This window comes from Zalophus californianus, chromosome 11 (genome assembly GCF_009762305.2).
Source record: "Zalophus californianus isolate mZalCal1 chromosome 11, mZalCal1.pri.v2, whole genome shotgun sequence".
Lineage (NCBI taxonomy): Eukaryota > Metazoa > Chordata > Mammalia > Carnivora > Otariidae > Zalophus > Zalophus californianus.
In genome coordinates, this window is record NC_045605.1 from 73,155,722 (window position 1) to 73,180,121 (window position 24,400).

The 24,400-nt window shown below is 40.6% G+C and overlaps 1 protein-coding gene across 4 annotated transcripts; it reads right to left on the reverse strand.

Annotated features, from left to right (window-relative positions):
• Positions 1 to 823: 823 nt before the first annotated feature.
• SPTY2D1 (SPT2 chromatin protein domain containing 1) lies at positions 824 to 19,095 on the reverse strand. 4 transcript variants are annotated; one of them, XM_027577973.1, is made up of 7 exons: positions 18,996 to 19,053; positions 18,693 to 18,870; positions 8,071 to 8,185; positions 5,724 to 7,304; positions 4,122 to 4,293; positions 2,143 to 2,220; positions 824 to 997 (listed from the first exon to the last, which is right to left on the reverse strand). In XM_027577973.1, exons 4-7 carry the CDS (start codon positions 7,225 to 7,227, stop codon positions 904 to 906), a joined length of 1,848 nt encoding a protein of 615 aa, XP_027433774.1. In that variant the 5' UTR covers positions 7,228 to 7,304; positions 8,071 to 8,185; positions 18,693 to 18,870; positions 18,996 to 19,053; the 3' UTR covers positions 824 to 903. The 4 variants fall into 4 exon arrangements, with proteins under 4 accessions (XP_027433774.1, XP_027433773.1, XP_027433775.1 ...); XM_027577972.1 differs by lacking the exons at positions 18,693 to 18,870; positions 18,996 to 19,053 and adding exons at positions 16,899 to 16,940; positions 18,485 to 18,579; XM_027577974.1 differs by lacking the exon at positions 18,693 to 18,870 and having other exon boundaries at positions 18,996 to 19,095.
• Between the last annotated feature and the right edge of the window lie 5,305 nt (positions 19,096 to 24,400).

Below are 24,400 nucleotides of genomic sequence, written 5' to 3' on the forward strand. Positions count from 1 at the left end.
GGAGCCTCACATGTCACTTCCTCAGTTTTTAAACTATTACTCTTCCAAATCTAATGTTTGAATAAAATAAGCATTTTTCTTCAATATAAAAATGAATTTTTTAGATAAAAATCAATCAGCACAGTGACCTTGTCTATTTTATACTAAAGCCAACGTAACAGGAAATCTGAAAGGAAAACTTGGAAACATATTTTTAAACTAAATGGCATAACTTGTATTTTAACTTGAAAAAAATTTTTTGTTAATTGCCTTATCACCTAAATTAGTGAATAAGAATGCTCAGCATCCAATCCACGAATAATGCAGAATACAATATAATTTATTCTACTTTTACTTCAAAGTCACAGAGATGACATCCATACGATAATTATAAAGCCTACTCTACATTTTCAAGTTCTCAATCCAAACATATAGATTAGGACAGGTCACTTTATTGCTGGCAACATTCATGGAAGGGCCAGGTTCCTCATTAAAAGACAAAGTAAATTTGATTGGGAGCCGGGCAGTGCCCTACTCACACAACAGCAGTATTATGAAGTCACGAGGCAATCCTTTTTTTTCTTTTTCAAAGTAGCAAAGGAACAATGTAAGATTGGCTGACTGGCGAGCGGCCCCACATCAGAGTGCATAGCTCATCAGGATCAAGGCTGGCACCTGTGAACAGTTAACTTCCTAAGAGCACTCAACTGGGCATTCTATCATCTGCATTACAGATTTAACCCTGGAAAGTATCTGAAAACGCTTTATGCTCCAATGACAGCCTGCAAATGATAGTATGCATTCCCCCTTCTTGAGTACCCAAGTATAAATCTAAAATCATAAAGGGGCTTCTTCATTCTGAAGGCAGGACCTCCTTGCAGCAGAGTGTCTCCAGAATTTCACAAAAATAAATAAAAGCAGCAGCTAATGCTTCTTCAGCTTCTTGGCCTTTCGACGCTTCATTTCTTCTTCTTCACGTCTCATTTCCTCTAAGTCCTCCTGCATACCTAGTCTCAAACTGTCAACAACAACAAAAAAAGCATTTATCAACATACATGAAATTACCACTCTCTTTAAAAATTAAAAGTGAAATTTAAACTGGGAGCTCATATGGAATGTGCTGATGCATTAAAAATGCCTCAAGGCTTTACCACTGAGAACTAGCAAGTATACTTTTTCTAGGAGCCTCTGCTACTGACTCCACTCACAGTAGAAAAAAGACCTCACATAAAACCTCAACACCAAATACCTTAATGTTCCCAGTAAAGTAGTAAAATACAAACTGCTTATCCTAACAGCTTTTAAAAATCATAAGAAAGTTTATTCAATAAATAAAATAACATTCTATTTTTATCCCTTCCCACCACTTCGATATTTTATGTAGTTATAAGAGGGGAAGGCAAGAGGGAGAAAGGCTTAATATTCTGGGTCGAGACTGAATTGTATTATTTTACCAAGTTAACACTATAAACAAAGTAATCACTTGTTACTCCAAACCAAGAAATTATCATTAGTTTGTTATTAGGTATTCAAACAGGAATAAGACAGAATTCCCATCCCTCCTCAGGTCCCTAAGGTCGGTAGTGGTATAGGTTAGCAAGACTGAGATGTGTCCGATAATAGAAAGGGAATTAAAGATGGGGAAAGAGGGGCGCCTGGGTGGCTCAGTCGTTAAGCGTCTGCCTTCAGCGCAGGTCATGATCCTGGGGTCCTGGGATTGAGCCTGGCATCAGGCTCCTGCTCAGTGGGGAGTCTGTTTCCCCCTCTGCCTCTGCTCCTGCTCTCTCTTGCTCTCTCTCTCAAATAAATAAATCTTAAAAAAAAAAACAAAAACAAACAAGAACACATTGCAATAGGGTCAGAGGCAGCTTCTAGCACTTACTGTGCGCCCAGAAGGGTGAGGCACTGCACTAGGCAGCTTATACACATTATTTTAATACAGTACCTTAATAAGTAAAAACAGTAAATTCTCATTTTACAAACAAGAAGACAGATTTAGAAAGGCTAAAGAATTTGCTAAAGCCCCATGGTAAGTAAGCAGGATTGGAACTCAGAACTGTGTGGCCCAAAGCCCCTGCTCCCAATGGTGCATGCAACTGAAGCAGGAAACAGAAAGGAATGTTCAGGACATTTCTGCACAAATGTGTTACGTTTTGTGCTTACCTCTTTGCTTCTTCCTTCTGCTGCTCTTTCCAACTACTCTCCATGTAACGTAAGGCATAATCGCTTTCATCTTTGTATCTGATAAGAGAAAATCAATGTTGTTAAAAAAGTCCAAATTCCCAGTTTTTTAAAGGAACTGCATTCTCCTGTTTTAAAAATCAGTGTCTTTATAACAAAAACAAAAACACACTTAGAATTACTCTTTCTGGCTTCGCAAGGAGTGAGGGGGGCAGAGGATGGGTAGAGGTGAGTTTCTGAAATAAAGAAATTAAATGAGTCCTTACTACTCCCTGAAGGCAACTATTCCTGAATTTAACGTCGATGAAGATTACGATCCAACAATGTTTACCTCTTTCGCCTCTAGTTACAGGATAGTTTATATTAAAATCCTGAAAGTACAATATATATGAAAATCATTTTGTACATATTAATCTCATTTGAGCCTCTTGAGAAAGGGAAGGACTTTAGAACAGAGACTGAAAGGGCGCCTGGGTGGCTCCATCAGTTAAGCATCGGCCTTCGGCTCAGGTCATGATCCCAGGGTCCTGGGATCAGCCCCACATCGGGCTCCCTGCTCAGCGCGGAGCCTGCTTCTCCCTCTGCCTGCCGCTCCCCCTGCTTGTGCTCTGTCAAATAAATAAAAATCTTAAAAAAAACCCCAAAAAACAGAGACTGAAGCAGGCAGATTAATGGCTTGACCAAGAACATGTTAACTAGCTAATGACATTATGAATATTAGATATTTAAATCTCATTTTTATTCCAGTTTTTACTACTAAATATCTTTTTTTAAAAAACATCTTTTCAGATGAACCATGAGAGACGATGGACTCTGAAAAACAAACTGAGGGTTCTAGAGGGGAGGGGGGTGGGGGGATGGGTTAGCCTGGTGATGGGTATTAAAGAGGGCACATTCTGCGTGGAGCACTGGGTGTTACGCACAAACAATGAATCATGGAACACTACATCAAAAACTAATGATGTAATGTATGGTGATTAACATAACAATAAAAAATCTTTTCTTAGGATTGCCTTCTAATTTCTCATATTGGTGGCTTTAAAGGAGATGACAAACGTCGATTGATAGGCACTGAGATAAGTCCCTTCTGCTTCACACACATACTACCTCACTTAATCCTTCTAGATGTCATTTTTTCCCTAAAGATTTATTTGAGAGAGAGAGAGAGAGAGAGAGCGCAGAGGGAGGGGCAGAGAGAGCATCTCAAGCAGACTCCACGCGGAGCACAGAGCTTGGCTGAGCACAGAGCTTGACGTGGGGCTTGATCTCATGACCTTGGGATCAATGACCTTAGCCGAAACCAAGAGTTGGATGCTCAACAGATTTTGCCACGCAGGTGCCCCCTTCCAGATGACATTCTAAAAATAATTTACTCAAGTTTACCCAGCTAGTAAGTGGTAGAACTTTCATTCAGACCCTGATCTTCCTCTCTATACCAGGGCTTCTCAAACTTTAATGTGCCTATGAATCACCTGGGAGCCTTATAAAGGTGATATAGATTTGTAGCTCTGAAGTGGGGCCTGAGAGCCTGCTTTTCTAATGCTGTTGTCAGGTGATGTCAACGCTGTTGGTCCCATACTGACCGCTGTCCAGGGACCACACTTTTGAGCAGCAAAGCTTTTTACATCAACGAAAAGCAGATGTCAGACCAGACCAGCTTTCAACATAGCTCTGTGGATGGCTGAGTTCAAAGCCTATCTAGTTCTCCAACACTAAACTGCTTCACTCTCATTAAATATACATCTTATAAAGACAGCTTAAAGTTATTTTTTGGCATGCAACTACACAAAAAACTCTTGACTTAATTCTTAAATATTAAGTGCCAAAAGCATAAACAATCATCCAGTGGTTCCTAATAAAGAACTGTATTCAATGCCTCTACTATTAATGTTTATTTTTCCCCCATAGCATGAGTCATTCAAAATAAGTGTATCATTTATCTAAATCTTCTTTAGTCTTACTTTTTTCGGTCATAGCCAAAGATTTCTCGAATGTGCTTGGATATTTCTTCCTGAGGTTCTCCTTCATCTTCAATAAAATCTTCCATTTCAGAGTCATATTCATCATCATCTTCCTCCTCTTCATATTCTCGCTGCCTTTTGTAACCACTAGGGAAGGGAGGCCTTTGAGGAACTAAGAATAGAAAAGCCATTATTTACGCCAAGCATTAAAACTGAAAATAGTCCCAACAAAGTTCTACATAAACTGAGATTTTGAGAACTCATTAAGACAGTATCCTCAAACACCAGAGCCAGTATTTGCTGGCCCATAGTATGCAGTCATTATTGCATCAACCCTGTTGCTTCATGTTGTTTATAAGTGGTTTACTAGAAGCATCTGTTACATTTTCTAGCCTAGTGGTTCCCTTCCTTCTGGATTTAAAAGACTGGTAAAATTAAAAAAAAAAAAAATTACAAATGGCTTACAGGATCACTAACTTTTGGTTTTGCCAAGAAAAGACCTCGAAGGTAACAACCTACCATCTATTATCACCATAATTTAGGTACATTTTTTAGGAGTCCAACATAGTATGAAAGATTCCCAGAATTATGGATAAATTGTTCAAAATGAATAAGGCTAACTTTAAAAAAACTCACTACATTATCCTTATTTTGTCATTTTGCTAAAAGACTGATTAAAGCTTTGCAAAAGACAGACACTGATCAATAGACCAGATCTGGAAACAACTGCTTTCTAGTCCTTGATTAGAGATCCTCCTTTGTTGTTCTCGAGTTATTGTTAACATGCATGGCTTGTCTCCTTAGCGTGGGGTTTCTTTCTCAACTTCTGCACTGCTGACATTTTGGGCCAGATAGTTTTTTGTTGTGAGCAGACTGTCCTATGCATTGTAGGATAACAGCAGCATCTCTGGCCTCTATCTAATAGATGCCAGTAGCATCCCTACCCCCAGTTGTGTCAGTCAAAAATGTCTCCAGACACTGCCGGATGTTCACTAGGCATCAGAATCATCCTTGGTTGAGAACCAATGTTCTAGGTGATTTAGGAAGTTTAAGGCATGGAATCTCATGTTTTGTTTCTTTTTATATTCTCCATGGCACCCAACAAGGACTTTAACAAATGCTTATTACCATGAAGAAAAGCAGAAATACAAGGGCAATCAAAAACAGTTCCTGGTAGATTGTGGGCACTTAACAAGTATCTAATGACAAAATCATGCACCAAAAGGCTTCAACTGTATAAATATACTCCCAACTTTTGAAGACGGGTCTCTCTAGTTCTCATGAGAAGGTAAAGATGAATTAACTCATTGAACCATATAAGGCATATACATTCACCCTGTCTTATGAATTACAGAGCCAAGTTTATTGCACTTGGAGATGTTACAGGGGTGAACACAGAGGGTCCTAGATAACTCTCTTACTAAAGCCTTTTCCAAGTTATGATCACTCAAGCGACTCTCAGACACAATGAGAAAGCATCAGAATGTTATCAACATAAAAGTACACGGAAGGGTTCACAGGGCTTCTGGTTATATAAAACGAAGTCATCTTTCCAATTTCCTAGTAACAAATAAATATTCTTAGGGTAAGGGACAATTTTACCTTGGGCAGATCTGTAGCCAGATAAGGAAGGCTTCATTCCATTCATCTGTCCATTGCTGGATCGGCTAATTATATTCTTGGAAGAAATTGTTTCTGAGACAACAGTACACTTGGGCTTTAGGGGGAGACTGGAGCTACTAACTGGTCGCCCGGGTCCCAAGCTGCTCACCGGTCTTCCGGGCCCTGAACTACTGACAGTCCGTCCAGCTGGAACTGAGCCACTTACTGATTGCCCAGGGCCACTGGCTGGCCGCCCAGGACCACTGACTGGTCGCCCAGGGCCACTGACTGGCCGCCCAGGGCCATTGACTGGCCGCCCAGAGGGGACAGAGCCACTCACTTGTCGTCGAAGGTCATGTGGACTGCTCACAGGCCGCCCAGGGCCACCAGAGCTGCCCAGAGCTCTCCCAGAACCACCTGAGCCACTGGTGGGTCGCCCAGGGCCACTTGAGCTGCTTGCAGGGTGCCCAGGGCCACCTGTACCACTGAGTGTCCGTCCGGAGAGACTGAAGTCACTGGCTGGCTTCTTGGTCCCACTGACCGATCGCTCAGGTCCTAAGCTGGAGCTGCCGTTCTGGCGCCTGGGCACGGGGCCAGAACTAACTGTAGGCCGAGCAGTCCCTGTGCCGGGCCGTCCAGGAGCTGAGCTGGAGCTGTTGCTGTTGCCCAGCTGCCTGACACCTGGACTCTTAGCTTTATTGTGTGGGGTAACCAGGGACCCAGGCCTGGAATGGCTAGGATGGGGAGGAGATTTTTTGGCTTTGTGCTCAGTAGCAGATTTCTGAGTCCCCTTAGCAGAAGTCTTTGGGACACTTGGTGAATAGGTGCTGGAGTGGGGCTTTCCAGCCCCATTGAAGACAGGTCTGTCATGGCCCTCACGAAGTAAGGGTTGAGAGCAACTGACAGATCCTGCTTTGGTCCTCTCTCCTGGCATGGATTTGGATGAAGACACACCTAAGTGTTTCTCATTGGCTGTGCTGGGTCTGGATTTCTTCTCAGCATGAGGAAGGGGAGTACCCCTGGAAGGATGTTTGCTAAGTTTTGTGCCCATGCTTTCTTTCTGAGAGGGTGCCTTTTTGGTTGGAGGTAGTCTTGCATCTGTCTCAGGTCTCTTTTTCCTCTGCTTTCGTTCAAGGAATTCTCGCTCCCTAAGTTCTTCTGCAGTCATGGGCCGCTCTTCTGTTTTCTTCACTACTTTGATCTCCACTGGTTCGTACTGCTTTTTCTCAGCCAGCCTGAGTAGATCAGTGAAGTTCATGAGTGGTGGGGCACTTCTAAGGGGGACCTTTGGTTTGCTTTCAACTTTGGGAGGTTCTTGCTCTTCCTCATACTCCTGCTCTGACTCTGCTTGATTGTATTCTAAGAATTCATCTTCTTCTTCCATCTCATACTCTTGTTCTGTTCCGTGGCTAATGTGGCTTTCCACTGCCTGCCTCTTCTTTGACTTTTCCTCAACGGGAATCCCGTTGTAACCATGGAAATTATCCTTTGTCCTTTTGGCCATAGCTCTTGCTTTCTTGTCATGTTTTAGCTCAATTCGCTTTTTCACTAGTTCCTCTTTTCTCCTTTTCTCCTCTAAAGCTAAAAGGGACAAAACAAGAACAAAGTATTTCAAGGTATGGAGGTCTCAGGTATTTCATCTGAAATCAATAGGTGGCCAAAACACAAGCAACATTCAAGTTACAGTTTGAAGACATCTAGGAATGAAATGAGGAAGTCCTTTGAACAAGTATCTGTTGAGTCATCTTTACATAATGAGTGGGTCACATATGGGTCTTTCAATATGACAAAGCAGGTGAGAGACTAGGCTTTTAGCTTTAAATATAGAAAATTCATACCAAATAAATATACCAGGTTAAGGAAACAGTAGGACCCACTTCACAATCATTATCAATTATGAATAAATGAATACTTACATGTATTAAATCAGTTTCCTTGTCATTTGCCTGAGGTAAAACTACTGCTTGAGTTTACTGGTCTTCAAAAACTGTCCCTATTTTAACCTTTAAGATAGCATTCTTGATAATAATAAAAAAAAAAATTAAAAAACAAAATATGTAGAAGCAGATTCAGAATGAAGGTCAAATAATGGAGTTCCTATTGGGACCTAGTGAGGCCAAGTGGAAAATATGGTCACTATGCCCAAAAGCTCTTAAGAGGAAATAAAAGATAATGTCCATTCAAATGACCAGCATAAGAACATATATAATCCTCTAAACACAGTTGATTCAGACACATACACAAATCCCTCAGCCTATTATGTTATTACAAGCATCCACTAGTTAAGTACAAGCTAGTTGTGAAGGTGGAAGACTTTAAAATAGAGAATAAGGCTATAGATACATACCTTTTTGCCTGAGCTCCTCTTCTTTTCTTCTGAGAAAAGCCTGAACAGCTGCAGATTGGACACCCTTAACTTTTGGGTCTTTTTTGGGAGGCCCCACTGCCAAACTATACCTTTTCTATAAAGAAAAAGGAGTAAAGTTACAATCAATTCAACTTTAAAAATGTATTTGCTACTAGATGTAAGGCACCGTGCCAAGCAATCGAGAGGTTTATTTTATTTTTTTAAGATTTAGTTATTTATTCGAGAGAGAGCGAGCGAGCACGTGCTGGGGGGAGGGACAGAGGAAGAATCTTTTTTTTTTTTTTTAAGATTTTATTTATTTATTTGACAGAGAGAGAGAGAGAGCACAAGCAGGCAGAGCAGCAGGCTGAGGGAGAGGCAGGCTCCCCGCAGAGCAGAGAGCCCGAAGCGAGCTCAATCCCAGGACCCTGGGATCATGACCTGAGCCGAAGGCAGATGCTTAATGACTGAGCCACCCAAGTGCCCCAGAGAGGTTTAAATATTGACTAAAAAACTGATCCTGAATAATTAAGAGATCATATAACCCACATGAAAGCTTAGCTATAAAATTCTGGTCTAAATAGGATTATGCATGACTGTTTTTAGGTACAGAATTTCTTTGTAACATCCTAAATAATGCATAAGTGAACAATTCAGAGAAATACTATTTTCGGGTTATTTTCCCAAAAAGGTACTTGGACTGGGGAACTTTTAAAAAGAAATCACCACTTAGAACAGATTGTTTTAAAAAAAATTTTTTTTTTTTTGAGAGAGAGAGAGAGCAAGCACAAGTGGGGTAAGGGCAGGGGGAGAGAGAAAAGCAAGAAGAAGGGGACTCCTGGCTGGGGGGCGGTGGGGGCTCGATCCCAGGATCTGACTGAGCCACCCAGGTACCCCTGGATTGTTTTAAAATTCTGATTAAAAAAAAAAAAATCAACCCTCTTTAGAACTAAGTATTTCAAAGTCTAACTTTTCAAACAGAAAAACTACTCATATTTTCTCTCCTGAATATCTCATTCCAGATTATTTTCTAGTAGAGACTCATAGCTACATACGTTATTTTGCTTACAACATCAAACACTGAGATTTTACTTTGACCCTAGGCAAAACTGGTGGCAAACCACAGCTAAAAAGCATTTCAAAGAAATCTAAGCAGCAAGAAGTGCCCAAATCTCTATAACATTTAACGGTAGCTCTTATGTTCATTAAATATTAATGTGCTACACAAACCATTCAGACAGGTTTCCATATCACCCAAAAAGTACTAACATTTTCCTGGCACAAATGGTATTTTTCTGGGCTTTGATTTTTATGTAACGACAATGGGAAATGACCACAACTTTAGGAATGTTAATGTGAACTATGACAGGAAAAATATTTCCATTTTGTAAGTATCTATCATTAGAGAAGTACGATAAACAGAATAACTCAGATCGGGATGATTCAGCTCTAGGACCATTGCACATTAAATATATGGGTAGGAAGTAAGTTTTTAAATGCCCTCCCTTATTAGTTAGATGACATTCTTATCTACTGAATCTGTTGTTGTGCTAGTTAAAAAGGAAACACTAATCTCTGAACACAAACTGAGCTACTTAAGAACCAAAAAACTGATTCCCAAAATGTGCATGAAATTCCTAGAGGAAAGCCAAAGGATCCATGCTTACTATGTGGCTGGCAAATACAAGGCATCCTGAAACAGGCTGGAAGTTCCAGCTACGTTATTCACCAGTGAGTAGCTGGCCATGGAAGCAGGCCCTAATCCAACCTGAAAATCCTGCATGATAGCGATGGGACGACCTGACACACCCCTGACCGAAATCCCAAGAGAGCATCCAGATTCCTTTCTCAGTCACTTTGGTTGAGTCACAAAAAATCCAGTAATAAGTCCCTATCTTTGTGCCTTTTCCATTGTGGACTGGGGCCCCATATTTAAAGAAGAAACGGAGAGGGAAAGGAACACTTAGAGAAAGAGAATACTGCTTTACCTAACTAGCTACATAAAATTGTCCTGGTGTACAAGAACCTCAAACATAGGCCTTATCTACAAGAAGTTCACCTTTTCTTAATGGAAGAGCCGCCAAGAATATGATTCAAGTTTACATAAAACATATATAGACTCATAAGGAGACACATACACTCATTTTACCCTATCCCATTAGGGAGATTTGTAAGAGGAAAGATGGATTTTTATGGCCACGACTTAAGATTTTCCTGTGTCTGCAACTACCTAGTCCCTAGATTCACCTGCCAAATCAAAGCTTATACAAGGTTTCCCCCCACAAAATACCAATATACATGTTGGTATTACCTTAAACAGCACTGGTTCATTATCTTGATATTACAACAATAAGCACTTCCTAAATTGATTTCAGGATAGATACCTTTCTTCCTAATCTGGGACTTCAAGAGATAGGAAATGGGATAGGACTAGCTGAAAAGCTACTCACGACTAAATACAGGCACCCAGAGGGAAAACAACAGTTGGCCAACACATATATACCTGTGAGAACCAGAAGTATTTATGTATCACCTAAAATCACAGTACAGCCAGAGCTATATGCACTGCACTCTGGGAAACACCAAAAAGAAACATAAAAATACAGGAAAGGCAGAACACAAAGCAGCAGCAAAGGAGGGGGGTGTTCAGGATCTCAGATTCACTCATCAAAGAATTCCAAAGATTACCTTTAGCTTTTTTCAAAGTATCCACCTATTTCCATCCATTCACACTGCCAATTTTAAATTCAGCTTTTTTGTTCTAATACCCTTAATCCTCAAGGGTACTTATTAAGCTGGCTTTACATTTAACCCAATAACATTGCAGTGCTTTTTGTCCTGTCCTATGATGTAGAAGGGATTCAATAAATCTATAAAAAGTCTTATTTCATGGGTCTGCTAGGAAACAAGGGCAAGGTCCTAACTTGATGAGGTTTAATCTTATTCAGTGACATGAGCTGAGTCATAATTAATAGTTTCTTATATCCTTTGTAGCTTGATGCACTCAAAAGCAGACACCAGGAAAATATTGAAATATTCTCTTTAAAATATTCTCTTAGGCAAAGTTTAGGTCAAAACCTAGAAATCTGGCGTTAAAAAAAGGGGGGCTGGGTCTTGACAGATGATTTTCTTAACAGTTGTACTGAGATATAATTCACATACCATAAAATCTACCCACTTAATGTGTACACTTCATTGGTTTTTAGTATGTTCAGAGAGTTGTACAACCATCACCACTATTGGATTCCAGAACATTTACATTATCCCAGAAGAGAAATCTCTTACTTTTAGCAGTCATTCCCCACTTCCTCTTGCCCCTCTGCCCCTGGCAACCATTAACCTACTTTCTGTTTCTGCAGATTTGCCAATTCTGGACATTTCATATAAATGATATCATGTACCCAGTGCACCATTATATAGTGTTATGTATCACAATATAAGGTAAAATTTACAGACCACAGACAAATGGTTATATATGAGTGCTTATACAACATATGTAAGAATTTTCAATTTGGAAAACCCTTACTGTTAAGTTTCACTTGACTCTACTATTAAGTTTGAAAATAGATGGCTTCCAAGGCCAAGAAAATATCTTCGGGAGAATGCTCTGTAAGTTGGTTCCTAACATCCTTGAACTAATTATAATTATTTATCTGGCTTAACTAAAATTAAGAAATGATTAGTTTCTATGACCATTAAATGTTTCAGCAAGGGTATCATTTTAATTCTTTTGAAGTAAAAACAGAATATATCTAGAACTTTTATTTTTATTTTATACCTAGAACTTAAAAATGACAATTATGTAATACCTAAGTAAATTTAAATGGTGATAATGTAATTTTACTCTGTTGTCAGTGTTGACTTCTCTAATATTTTTTTTCTCAAATAAAAACTGAAAGAAAAAAATGAAATCATACAATATATGGTTTTCATGGTCAATTTTATGTGTCAACTTGGCTAGGCTATAGTGCCCCGTTATTTAATCCAACACTAATCTAGGTATTACTATGAAGGTATTTTGCAGGGATGGTTAACATCTACAATCAGGTAACTTTAGGTTAAGCAGTTTACCCTCCATAATGTAGGCGGTACTCATCTAATCAGTTGAAGGCCTTAAGAGCAAAAACTGATGTCTCTCAGAGAAGGTATCTGCTCTACAAATTTCAGACTTGCCAGCCCCCACAACTACATGCACCAATTTCCCAAAATAAATCCTATTGGTTCTGTTTCTCTGGACTGCCCTGACTGATACAGTGGCCTCTGTATCTTGGTACTTTCACTTATGTTCTCAAGGTTCATGTTGTAACATGTATCAGTACTTCATTTTTTTTTTTTTTATGGCTGAATATTTGACACTATGCTGATGTACCACATTTTATCCATTCATAAGTTGATGGGTATTTGTTTTTACTTTTTGGCTATTATGAACAATGCTGCCGTGAACATGTATGTACAGGTTTTTTGTGTGAGCATCATTTCTCTTGGGCATATCACTATAGATCGTCCTAACACTGAGCTAGCTTTCAAAAAGGGAGACCCTGGTATCAAAAGATTTAAGACTTGTTGTAACAGAATATATTAGATAATCCCCTGGACCTACAGGGGTAGCCCAGTAGAGAACCATATTTTAAAAAAAGCCTCAGGCTGGGATTACATTATAGACTATTTAATAAAGCAGAACTATTTGGCACTTTCTCCTGTATCAGATGGTCACATTTAGCTCTAGCAGCAAGCAGCACATCAAGATGCACCCACCAATTCTGAATCGGATTCAAGGCACCAGGCTGCTTCATTGTTTGAGCTTCATGAAAAGCAGCTGGACAAGAGTTTCTTTTATCCTAAGTGTATCCATTTTATTATACTGCAAGCCAACTCAGTCATTCTGCTGGACCCCAATGAATGATCCACAGTAGTGAAGCTTATGCCATTTAAATACAGTATCAGAGATTTTGCCAAGATTTGCAATCCTGAAGCCTCCTCATTATTATTCAGAAAGAGATTCTCTTAGGTAGTGATGGGGAAGACCTAAAAAACATTAACTCACTTTAAGACATATGTGTTCCTTGCAATGAAATTATACTGCCATGGTCAGATTATGAAAATAAGGAGTTTTCTGTCTGGAAACATGTGTTAACCAAATACATTATGTTGGAATCAATGGTCAATCCCTTCTTGAAAAGTTGTTCTTTACTTAGGAGATAAAATGTTGTAATAGTAGAAAACAAATTTCCTGATGGCTTTATATATATTAGAGATTTATTATTGGTTAGAATTAGGAGTTAGGAATATTCAAAGAATACATCCTTGAGTTTAATAATCACTACACAATTTCTAAAATGTTCTCAAAACATCATAGTCAGGGAATAAATACAGGCCTGGAAAACGAATGGTTTGCATTAGGTTTGCTTAGCTGGGTGGCTAAGAGGGTAAAAATAAAACAATCAAGCATGTTATTCAGGATGCTATAGGATCAAACAGTAAAATTTACTATTACTGTGTCTATAAAAATATACCTGATTATAAAACATAGTATCAGATAGGTACCTCAGAGCCTCTTCTTTGTTAGAAGTGGCCCCAAAAGCACAATTGTGTATTTACTGGTTGTCACTCACAGTTTGTAACAGAGTGTGAATTAGAATCTAGGTCTCCTGTTTCAGGTCCAAAAGTATTTCCACTACATGTCTCACTTCTAACTTAATCCCAACACTTTCATCCAGCTCTAACCACAATCTTAAATGCCCTTCCCTAATTTCCATCTGCCTCTTAGACAGTGCCAAGACCTCAAACAGGTCCACCACTTAATTTTCTATCTTCCTTCACCCTCAGACTATTTCTGTTAACCATGCTGGCACTCTCCCAAACAGGCTGTAAATCTCTCTACCCACCAGTTTCCAAATTCTGTTGGTTTGCCCTTTAAATTTCTCTCCCATCAGACTTGAGGAGAAATGCCATAAAAAACCAAGAGTTATTGTCTAAAGCTATAATTAGGCTGGAGGTGAGGGTAGGAAGCTGGTTGGGTTAAGGCTTTATAGATGACAACCATCCTCACATCCAATATACTCCTCATTTAACACAGGATCATGATTAAGAGTAAGAACTCTGGAGCCAGTCGGCAAATTCTCTGCTCTGCCATCAGAAGCCTTGTCAGGTATTAGCTGTGTGACTTTAGGCAAGTTTCTTCATCTCTCTGGGCCTCAGTTTCCACATCCGTAAAACAACCTTCCTTATTTGGTCATTACAGTGATTAAATTAATTAATATACACAAAGTGCTTAGAATAGTGCATGGCACCAAGTAAGCATTATAAATGTTAATTGTTTTTGTTATCATTATTATTCAGAAAGAGATTCTCTTAGGTAGTGATGGGGAGAGAAATAACAGAATCTCTGCGGGGGTAGCTTTTCTAAGACCTTCTCCCTAAAACACTGGTTAACAAATAAATAAATAAAATCTTAAGAAAAAAAAAGAGGTACTGCTCTAGGCTAGCAATCCAAAGCTACTTCAGGCACTGGCAAAGTCATCTTCAGATGCAAGCATGGGGAGCAATCCCATTATAATTGATTATAGACAAAAAGTTACAAAGTGACTGCCTGCAGAAACTATTTTGTTGGCTCCTACTGTTCTTTAAAAGGAAATAGGGGCGCCTGGGTGGCTCAGTTGGTTAAGCATCTGCCTTTGGCTCAGGTCATGATCCCAGAGCCCTGCATTGGGCTCCCTGCTCAGCTGAGAGCCTGCTTCTCCCTCTGCCCCTCCTCCTGCTTGTGCTCTCTCTCTCAAATAAATAAAATCTTAAAAAAAAAAAAGGAAATATAACTACTATAACACATGGTAGGCTTCTTTTGGATACACAGAGCTTGGCCCATATCATTTTATATCTAGACTACTTCAAGAACTTACATTACCTACCTGGCCCTGAAGACATCTGAATTTGCCATCCCAGTTAAGAGTCCCTAAGCTCCTTTTTCAGTACCGATATTTTTTGGCGGGCAGGAGAAGGGAGAGGGAGAGAGGAAGAGAGAAAGAGAGAGAGGGAGGAGACACAGGGGGCGAGGAGGGACAGAGGGATAGAGAATCTTAAGTAGGCTCCATGCCCAACACAAAGCCTGATGCGGGGCTCAGTCCCGGACCCTGATATCATGACTTGAGCTGAAATCAAGAGTCAGACTCCTAATCAACCGAGCCACCCAGGTGCCCCTCAGTACCTACATTCTTATCCTCAAGGGCCTATCACCCCCAAATTCTTATGTCTAGTACCACACGAAGGCTTCTTCTTTACTTTTTGGTTTGAGGGTCACACCAGAACTACAGTATCTTGTCTGGGATGATTTTCAGAGTATGGCTGTGAGAAAGACCACATAACTTGTCTCATGCACTACAAGCCATCAATTATAGGTACTTGCAACCTACAAGTATCCATATTCCAAGCTCTACCATTCTGTCAAAACAAGAAACTTTGTTTTTGCTAGAGGAACCAGGGAGAAAAAATTTAAGTCATGGTTACCAAAAATATCTTTTCTCCTTTAAATTTAAACAGAGCTTGAGACAATAACTGGTCACATCACCCTGATTAGCTGTTTTTTAAATTCAGTTTTCCATTGGGAAATGATAGCATGCCTAATATTGCTAGGCATGATGCAATACTTCCTTTAACTAAAACATTATAAAGATAATTACTTTTCCTAAAAAGAAACAACAGGAAAGAAAAAGGTTGCATTACAGAAATGTTCATTGTTTCTCAAACCAGATACAATAGATACCTTTTAAAAATGATGCTCTGGAAAGAGTTCAAAGTGGCAGTCCAGGTGTTTTATCTGTTAGCCTCCCTTGGAGCTAATCAGTGCTAGTCACCATAAGTCCTTTCTGTAACAAAGTTCTAACATAGGAACTCTGAAGACTGGAATCTGAATATCAGCTCTGATAGGAAGCTGGGGAAGAAGACTAAAAGGGAAATAAGAACCAAGCACTAGAGAGGGAAGGAGTTACACCTGTCAATTACTGCAAAGCCTCTGTGGTTCTCAGACCATCAATCAATCAAGCTTGTGGCAAACGTGTGTGTGTGTGTGTGTGTGTGTGTGTGTGTGTGTGTGTGTGTGTGTGTGTGTGTGTGTGTGTGTGTGTGTGTGTGTGTGTGTGTGTGTGTGTGTGTGTGTGTTTCTCAGACCATCAATCAATCAAGCTTGTGGCAAACGTGTGTGTGTGTGTGTGTGTGTGTGTGTGTGTGTGTGTGTGTGTTTCTCAGACCATCAATCAATCAAGCTTGTGGCAAACGTGTGTGTGTGTTTCTCAGACCATCAATCAATCAAGCTTGTGGCAAACGTGTGTGTGTGTTTCTCAGACCATCAATCAATCAAGCTTGTGGCAAACGTGTGTGTGGCAAACGTGTGTGTGTGTGTGTGTGTGTGTGTGTGTGTGTCCGTCCCCGTCCCCGTCCCCCCGTCCTGAAACGTTGTTTCTTGACTTGGATGATGGTTTACAAGGATACCTGCTTTGCAATAATCTATTATACTGTACAATATATATTTCACAATTGATGGTGTCCTTTCAGAGGCTTTACTTTGAGCTGATAAAGTAACTTAGAATAATTAGATGAACCAAGTGAAAGCAAGATCATGGATTAAATTTAACTACTATCTTGCTCTGTTCCTCAATACTTTCTTTTGTGATATACTTCATCTGATGTAAAAAGATAAGAATTACAATGGTAACTAAATCAAACTTCTAGGCTTACTAGCTTTTTGTGGGGGGTGGGGGTGGGCAGGGGAAAGCATGCTTTCATAAAATATATGCCTATATTCATCTATTAAATTTTAAATGACCTCTCCAATTTACCTGTCTTTTTTGCTTCCAATCTTTGCTATTTCAATCATGGATCTGTTGATAGATAATGAAGATATTCTGAAATATACAGATTTTTGAAATCTTCTGCTCTAGGAATATCTGTTTTTCTCCCAGCAGCTACTGGTTTTTAGATTAAGAAATGATTAACTTGATTCTCATTCTTCTAAAGAATCTAACTGGACATCAAAGCTAGCATTACCCATTTTTTGACCTCCATTGAAATTCAGGAAGATCTAGAATAAAAATATGGACCTAATTATGCAAAGATGAATGGTTACCAGCTCCAATATTGACTTGTCTAGGAAATTTACAGTACTTGCATAGAGTGAATTCTGTTGTTCAAGTCTTCAAATGTTTAAGCCCATAACTTCAACCTGCAGATCTTATGACTCATGGCTTAGGGGAATGACTGATTATTCAGAGTACTTGGGGTGGGAGATGAATATAGGGGAATTTAATAAATATTAAACTGACAGATATCAGTTTTATTCACCAGTTATTTTACTATCTTCAGATTAATATTTTCAAAAGGGTAAAAAAAAAAAAATGGGCCAGCCTCAGAAGAAAAGCGGAGTGGGAAAAACAGAAAACCAAACCATTGCAAATACACAAAAATCTAAGAAATGCAGAACGCATAGTGAGAGCTCAATAAATTCCAGTTGAACTGACTTTAACAGAGAGCTGGTTGAGCTCTGAACACCTCACTGCTCAAACCGCAGGTATCACAATGCAATTTGTCGGTTTACAGCTGTGCTGTGGGTACCATCTGAGGATCCAGAAATGATTAGTTTATGCAAAACAGCTACAACCCCGCAAACCAGGCACTCTCCATGACTTCATGTAGATTTTAAAAGTCTTACACCGCTCTGCGAATATTAGCGAATTGGCAAATATTACCGAGCAAATGGAACATAGATTTCAAACAAAGACAAATCTGGAAGGCCACAAGTAAACGGAAGGTGAAACTAGCTCACCCATTCTGTTGGCTAAGGACTTCGTGGAATCCGCTCAACTTCTCTTCCCAATACAAAAGGTATTATTAACCCTTTGGGAGGTTATAATTGTATCATCTCGTTGGCTGGGTGGGTGGGGCCACAAGTCAGAAAACTTGTTCGAGAAATCACACAATATTAACCCCATCTTAGGCGGGAAATCAGCCAAAAAGCCATCAGGCCAAGTCCCTAAAACCCCTGAAACTCCCCAACATACATGCCTCCTTCCCAATCTCTGGGCTGAAGTTTACGCCGAAGCCAGAAACTACTAGCGCTAGATTCCACCATGTACCAAGCACGGTTTCACTCACCAGCTTTCACGCAACTCTAAAACACCCTAACTGCAAAGTCCATGTTGCAGGGGTGACTAAGCCAGGGAAACTCACTCTCCAGAAGGCTACCGCCTCGCACCCCAAGCTCCTTTTCACCCTGAGTCCCCAGGAGTGCATGCCCAAGAAAAGGAAATAAGGAGTCCAGGTCTTTCCTCTCCCGGAGAGGACAGGCGGATGCCTGGAAGTTCCACGGGCCACAAATTCCAAACTTGAAGATTAGGGTCTCCTACAGTAGCGCCCGGCTAGTACTTACCGGCACGTTGTTGACACCCTGTCCTTTGGAAGCTATCAGGAGAATTTCCCTGAAATCCATGTTGTCTGAGGCAGAGACACTGGGCCAGGCTCTCGGAAAGAAGTGAAAGTACGCCTTACCGAGGTACCCAGCTACAGCCAAGCGAACTGCCTGGCCCACCCCTCTCCCACCCCTCCTCAGCACGACCACTTCCGGCGCCTTCCAATACCGTCTGCCCGCCCCTTTTCCTCTTGCGGCCTATATCCTTTCAGGTCCGGCGCTCCGCTCGCGAGTCCCTGGCGTAACTTCCGCTTTCAGGCTCCAGACACGTAGAAACGTGGTACGTGGCGGCGGGCGTTAGCTCGGAGGGGCGGGACTAAGCCCCTCACCGACCAAGGAGACGCGGCCTAGGAAAATGAGGGGTGTGGCTAAGGGAGAGAGAGGCTTCCCTGGAGGCCGGGGCGCGCGACCCGACAATCTCGGTGTTCCTTGTAAGCTCTGAGTAGGGTCAGCGCGGGGGTGGGGGGGTTACCTATCAGGCCTGGGTTCGCTGGGTGTCACGGGTGGGCGCTCAGGTCCGAAACGGCGGGGCCCCAACAGCTGAACCGACAGGTCCCGAGCGGGGGATTTCAGTTATCGGTTTCTAGGCGCTCGTGAGGTTGCGCAGACGCACATGGCACCGACTGGTCCTTAGTGTTGGATGCACATTACTCATCACGTCCTGGCACATGGTGTGTGCTTACCTCCACAGATGCATGCATGTCATGTATAGAGGCGCAGGCTTAGTGCTTTTGCTTCATCTAGATAATAAGCTCCACGTAGTGGATGAATGAAGGAATTCTTACATACAGACCCAGTCTGGACATATTTGGCGCACTGATGAAACATACATATATGCCCCATATTCATATTAACTGGGAGTCCAGTTTTGGGTTCCTTTTAAGAGTATCTGGGCCCTGTAAAGTCATCTCGTTCATTAAAACACACTAGACCTGGGGTGGGAATAAGCCACGACTGGCTGCTAAGTAATTGGACGGATCTTTTCAGTGTGATGGAAATGTTCCCAAATTGGATCATGGTGATGATTGTGCTGTACATTTATTAAAAGTCACTGTACACTTAGAAAAGGTGAATTTTACAGCATGTGAATTAAATCTAAAGTTGTTTAAAAGTATTAAGCAAAGCTGCTTGGTCGTACTCTTTACAACTGAAGTTTTAATGCTGAACTGTGGCCCTGACTGCATTTCTCCATTTAAGGCTGCCCAAGCAACAGACCCAGATGAAGTCTTAGTCTGATGGCAGACCTGGAATTCTCAACCTTCCTATTCTCTCTGAGGAGCCCAGCATAGCATACAGCTCACCTATGCTATACATTCCTTTCAAATACATGCCCACCTACTTGAAGTGGTTCTCACTTGCAGGAGGCCAACTCCATCATAATTATAGATTTAGAAGCTTGAGTGTAATGTACTGAAAAAGCTAGCAGATCTCAGGAGCCTCAACTGTAAAAAAATTAAAACTAAGATTTTTGAATTTCCTTCAAGTGATTCTCTCTATTCAGCAGGTATAGTCATCTTTGAATGTTTTCTGATTGTTCTTAGGATAAAGACAAAAATGTTAATCCTAACTGTAGGATTGTAAGAACTGCCATGATTTGCCCTGGCTCACTTCTGTAACCTCATCAGCTCTACTTTTTCATTCCCTTATTTGTGCCAAGCTCTCTTCCACTCCAAGTCCTTTCCCCCTTTCTCCCCTCTGCCTGGTCTATTCCCTCTAAATTTGCTGAGTCAGCTCTAACTCATCCTTCAGCACCATAAGCCTTTGGTGAGTGGTTATCTGGGTTTAAGCCCCAGTTCTATTGATTCCTAGGTATCGCTTGACCTTATTCGGCGCTTGACCTCTCTGTACATCAGTTTAATCTATAAAATTAAGATAACAACGATAGGATTGCTGTAAAATAATTCAAGTAAGCACTATAGTACCTGGCTGTTATGGGCTGAGTTGTGTGCCCCCAAAATTCATATGAAGTCCTAATCCCCAGGACCTCAGAGTGTGACCATATTCGGAGATAGGGTCTTTAAAAAGACAATTAAGGGGCGCGTGGGTGGCTCAGTCGTTAAACATCTGCCTTTGACTCCAGTCATGATCCCAGGGTCCTGGGATCAAGCCCCACATCACGTCGGGCTTCCTGCTTAGTGGGAAGCCTGCTTCTCCCTCTCCCACTCCCCTTGCTTGTGTTCCCTCTCTCTCTGTGTCTCACTCTGTCAAATACATAAATAAAATCTTTAAAAAAAAAGATAACTAGGTTAGAATGAGGTCATTAGAGTGGACCCTAATCCAATATGATGGGTGTCCTTATAAGAAGAGGAAATATGGACATAGACAGGTACAGAGGAAGACCTTGTGAAGAACAGGGAGAAGATGACTATAAGTCAAGGAGAAAGGCCTCAGAAGAAACCAACCCTGCTTACACCTTGATCTCAGACCTCTAGCCTCCAAAATTGTGAGAAAAGAGATTTCTGTTGTTTAACCCACTCGGTCTGTTGTACTTTGTTACAGTAGCCCCAGCAATCGAGTACACTGGCATATGCTGAGTATTCAATAAATGTCAGGTATTATTTCTCAAGGAAGCACTTTCTGAACTAGTTCAGGACCCCTTTGGTGAATTCTTACAGCTCCCAGTGTTTTCCTTAATGGAATCTTTCATGGTTTATATTTACATGTTTGTGCTTTTTTCTTTCTAACTCTTGGTTATGTCATGCTAGATTGTAAGGTCTTTGAGAACAGGGACCACGCTTATATTACTCATTACTATTCTCATCACCAGCACAGTTCCCTGTTCATGTACATAAAACATGATGCATATTTGAAAGTTGTTAAGAGAGTAGATATTAAAAGCTCATCACAAGAAAAAAATTTTGAAACTATGGTGACAGATGTTAAACTAGACTTACTGTGGTCATCATTTCACAATATATACAAATATTGAATCATTATGTTGTACACCTGAAACTAATGTTATATGTGAATTATACCTCAATAAATAAAGGAAAAAGACCTACCATCAAAAAACTTCTACATTTTGGGACCAAATTAATGAATCTTTAAATGAAAAGCCTTCAATATTCAATATCATAATAGCTAATATATATTGAGCCCTTACCAGATATATATGTGTGTGTCTATATATATAGACACACACACACATACCAAGTGCCTGACCTGGATATCATCTGATTTAATCACAAGTGCCTATAGTAAGGCACTTCTTGTTGCTATTTTATAAATGAAAAAACAACTGGCCTAATATACAATTAGTCAATGGGAAGCCAAGACTATCTGTGAGACATTAGCCACCATGCTAGACCACCTCTTCATATTTCAATTAGTCCATTTGAACTGGTGTAAATATATACACATAAGATCATAATCTAAGAGAGCTTAGATTAGGTAACTAATATATAGTTACTCAAAATCATCAAGAACAACAGCTGGAGGTGGGAGTGAAGTAAGGAATGATAAACTAATGAGGAATGAGAGGGAAGGCGCCATTTTCCTGTACCCAAATAAAAGAAAATGTATTATCATTGAATTCAGCAAATATTTCCTGAGGAACTACTGTGTGCCCAGCCCTACATACAATACAAAGAAAGGAAAAACCCAGCCCTTGCCTGGTCAGGGCCTTCATTTTTACATGAACACAAGTAACAATGATATATTAACTGCATTAGGGTACAAAGTACTGGGGATAGAGTTGACAGATTTAGCAATAAAACAAGATGCCCACTTGAATTTGACTTTCAGGTAAACAATAAAAACCACTAGAAACAATTGTTTATCCAAAATTCAAATTTAACTGGGTGTCCTGTATTTTCCCCAGCAACCGGAGAAGTGATAGAATTCCAGTTATAACAGGAGCAAAGACAAGGGAGGCAGGAAAGCACACAAGAGGATTCAGAGAACAAGTCGTGGATGTATTTAGAAGAAAATAAAGTCAGGAACAAGGGTAGGAGATAAGGCCAAAGAAGTAGATGAAGCCATATTGCGAAGGTCTTGAGAGCCAGGAGGCCAGGAGGAAGAGGAGCTAGGAAAAGACCAGGCAGAAAGGCAGGCAGAGAACCAAAGGAGTAGAGTGCAGTATTCCAGGAAGCAACAGAGAAGACTTGCCAAGGAGGAGGGGACAAGCTAATAGGTCTAGGCTTCACATGTCAAATGCTGCGAGGAGGTTCAATGGGAACAGGACCGTGAGGGTCAACTGAGTTGATCATAGGAAAATTAAAATCACGAGGAGGTACCCTTTTTACCCATCAGATTAACAAACTTCAAAAAGTTTGAAAATAAGCAATGTTGGTGAGGGTCAGGGAAATAAGACACTGTTGTGGGAATATAGATTACCTTAAACTCTTTGAGGGCAATTTGACAAACTAAAGAATTAATATAATATACTAAAGACCCATGCTATGTGTTTATTGCACACCAGGTGTTCTTCCAAGCAGTTTGTGTATATTAACTCATCCAGTTTTCACAGCAACCCTCAGATGGAGGTACTGTGACAGACGGGGAAACTGTGGCACAGAATGGCTAAGGGACCTAACCAAGTGCACCCAACTAGGAAGTGGCAGAGCCAGCACTTGGCTCCAGGCTTGTGTTCTGTTACAATATACCGGCTTTCTCGGTCAAAAGTCTAAAATACAACTACTCTAACACAGAAATCCCCTTTATAGGAGAATGTTCTACCAGAATATTCACACATGTGTGCAAAGACAATTGAATAGAGTTATTCACTGCAGCATGGTTTGAAAAACAACCTGAATGTCCATTAGTAGGAGACTAATTAAATACATATTGGTACAACCTTAGAATGGAAAACTATGCAGCTCTTGCAAAGATGGAGGCAGATCTATATGTCTATTTCTGAGGTATACGGTGATTAATCAACATCAATCTCCGAGATATATGGTTAAGTGAAAAAAGCAAGATGCAGAACAACAGGTGCTATTAAGGGGGTTAGAAATGAATATATATATATATATATATACACACACATCTATCCTTGTACGTGGAAAGATTATCTTCGAACAGATGGGTGCCGAGAGGATCTAGAAAACAGCTGTCTCTGGAAGAGAGAACTCAGTCACAAGTGGGAGGGAGGGAGGCTTACTTTCACCTCCTTCCCTTTGGTGCTGTTTGAATGTTTTTCCTTGTGCCTGCCCTGCCTTTTCAAAACAAACCAAGTTTTTTAGGTTTCAAAAAGGGGATCATGGCAGCCAGGGGTTTTGTAGCACTCCCCACATGCATGTTGTTTTTTCATTTTTTTGGAATTTAAATTCAATTAGCCAACATACACTACACCATTAGTTTCAGATGTAGTGTTCAACAATTTACCAGTTGCGTATAACCCCCAGTGCTCCTCACATCACGTGACCTCCTTCATGCCCATCACCCAGTTACCCTAGGGGCATCTGCACCCCAGTGTTCATAGCAGCAATGTCCACAAGGGCCAAACTGTGGAAAGAGCCGAGATGCCCTTCAACAGATGAATGGATAAAGAAGATGTGGTCCAGATATACAATGGAATACTACTCAGCCCTCAGAAAGGATGAATACGTACCATTTACATCGACATGGCTGGAACTGAAGGGGATTATGCTGAGTGAAATAAGTCAATCAGAGAAAGACAATTATCATATGGTTTCACTCCCATGTGGACTATAAGAAACAGCGCACGCATGTTTTTGGGTTTGTTTTTTTCATCCTCAAACAGTCTTTGAGGAAAGCCTTATTTATTCCTTCCTGGAGAGTTGTTTTATAGACATCAATGAAGTACTCCTATCAGAGACGTCCTTCTGGAATGGAGTCTGGGCCAGCAGAACTGCTGCAGTGGTGCTTTTGTGATCCTTAGTAGAGACAGAGGCCTGGGCCAGGCAGGACTGTGGG

Excerpts from the sequence above, each read along its gene's own strand:
- SPTY2D1 (XM_027577971.1), bottom strand. The coding sequence starts at position 18,544 with ATGGATTTCAGGGAAATTCTCCTGATAGCTTCCAAAGGACAGGGTGTC. Across the intron at positions 8,186-18,484 it reads AGGGTGTCAACAACGTGCCG|AAAAGGTATAGTTTGGCAGT; the intron begins GTAAGTACTAGC and ends TTTTCTTTATAG. Across the intron at positions 4,294-5,723 it reads TGGCTACAGATCTGCCCAAG|TTCCTCAAAGGCCTCCCTTC; the intron begins GTAAAATTGTCC and ends TTCTATTCTTAG.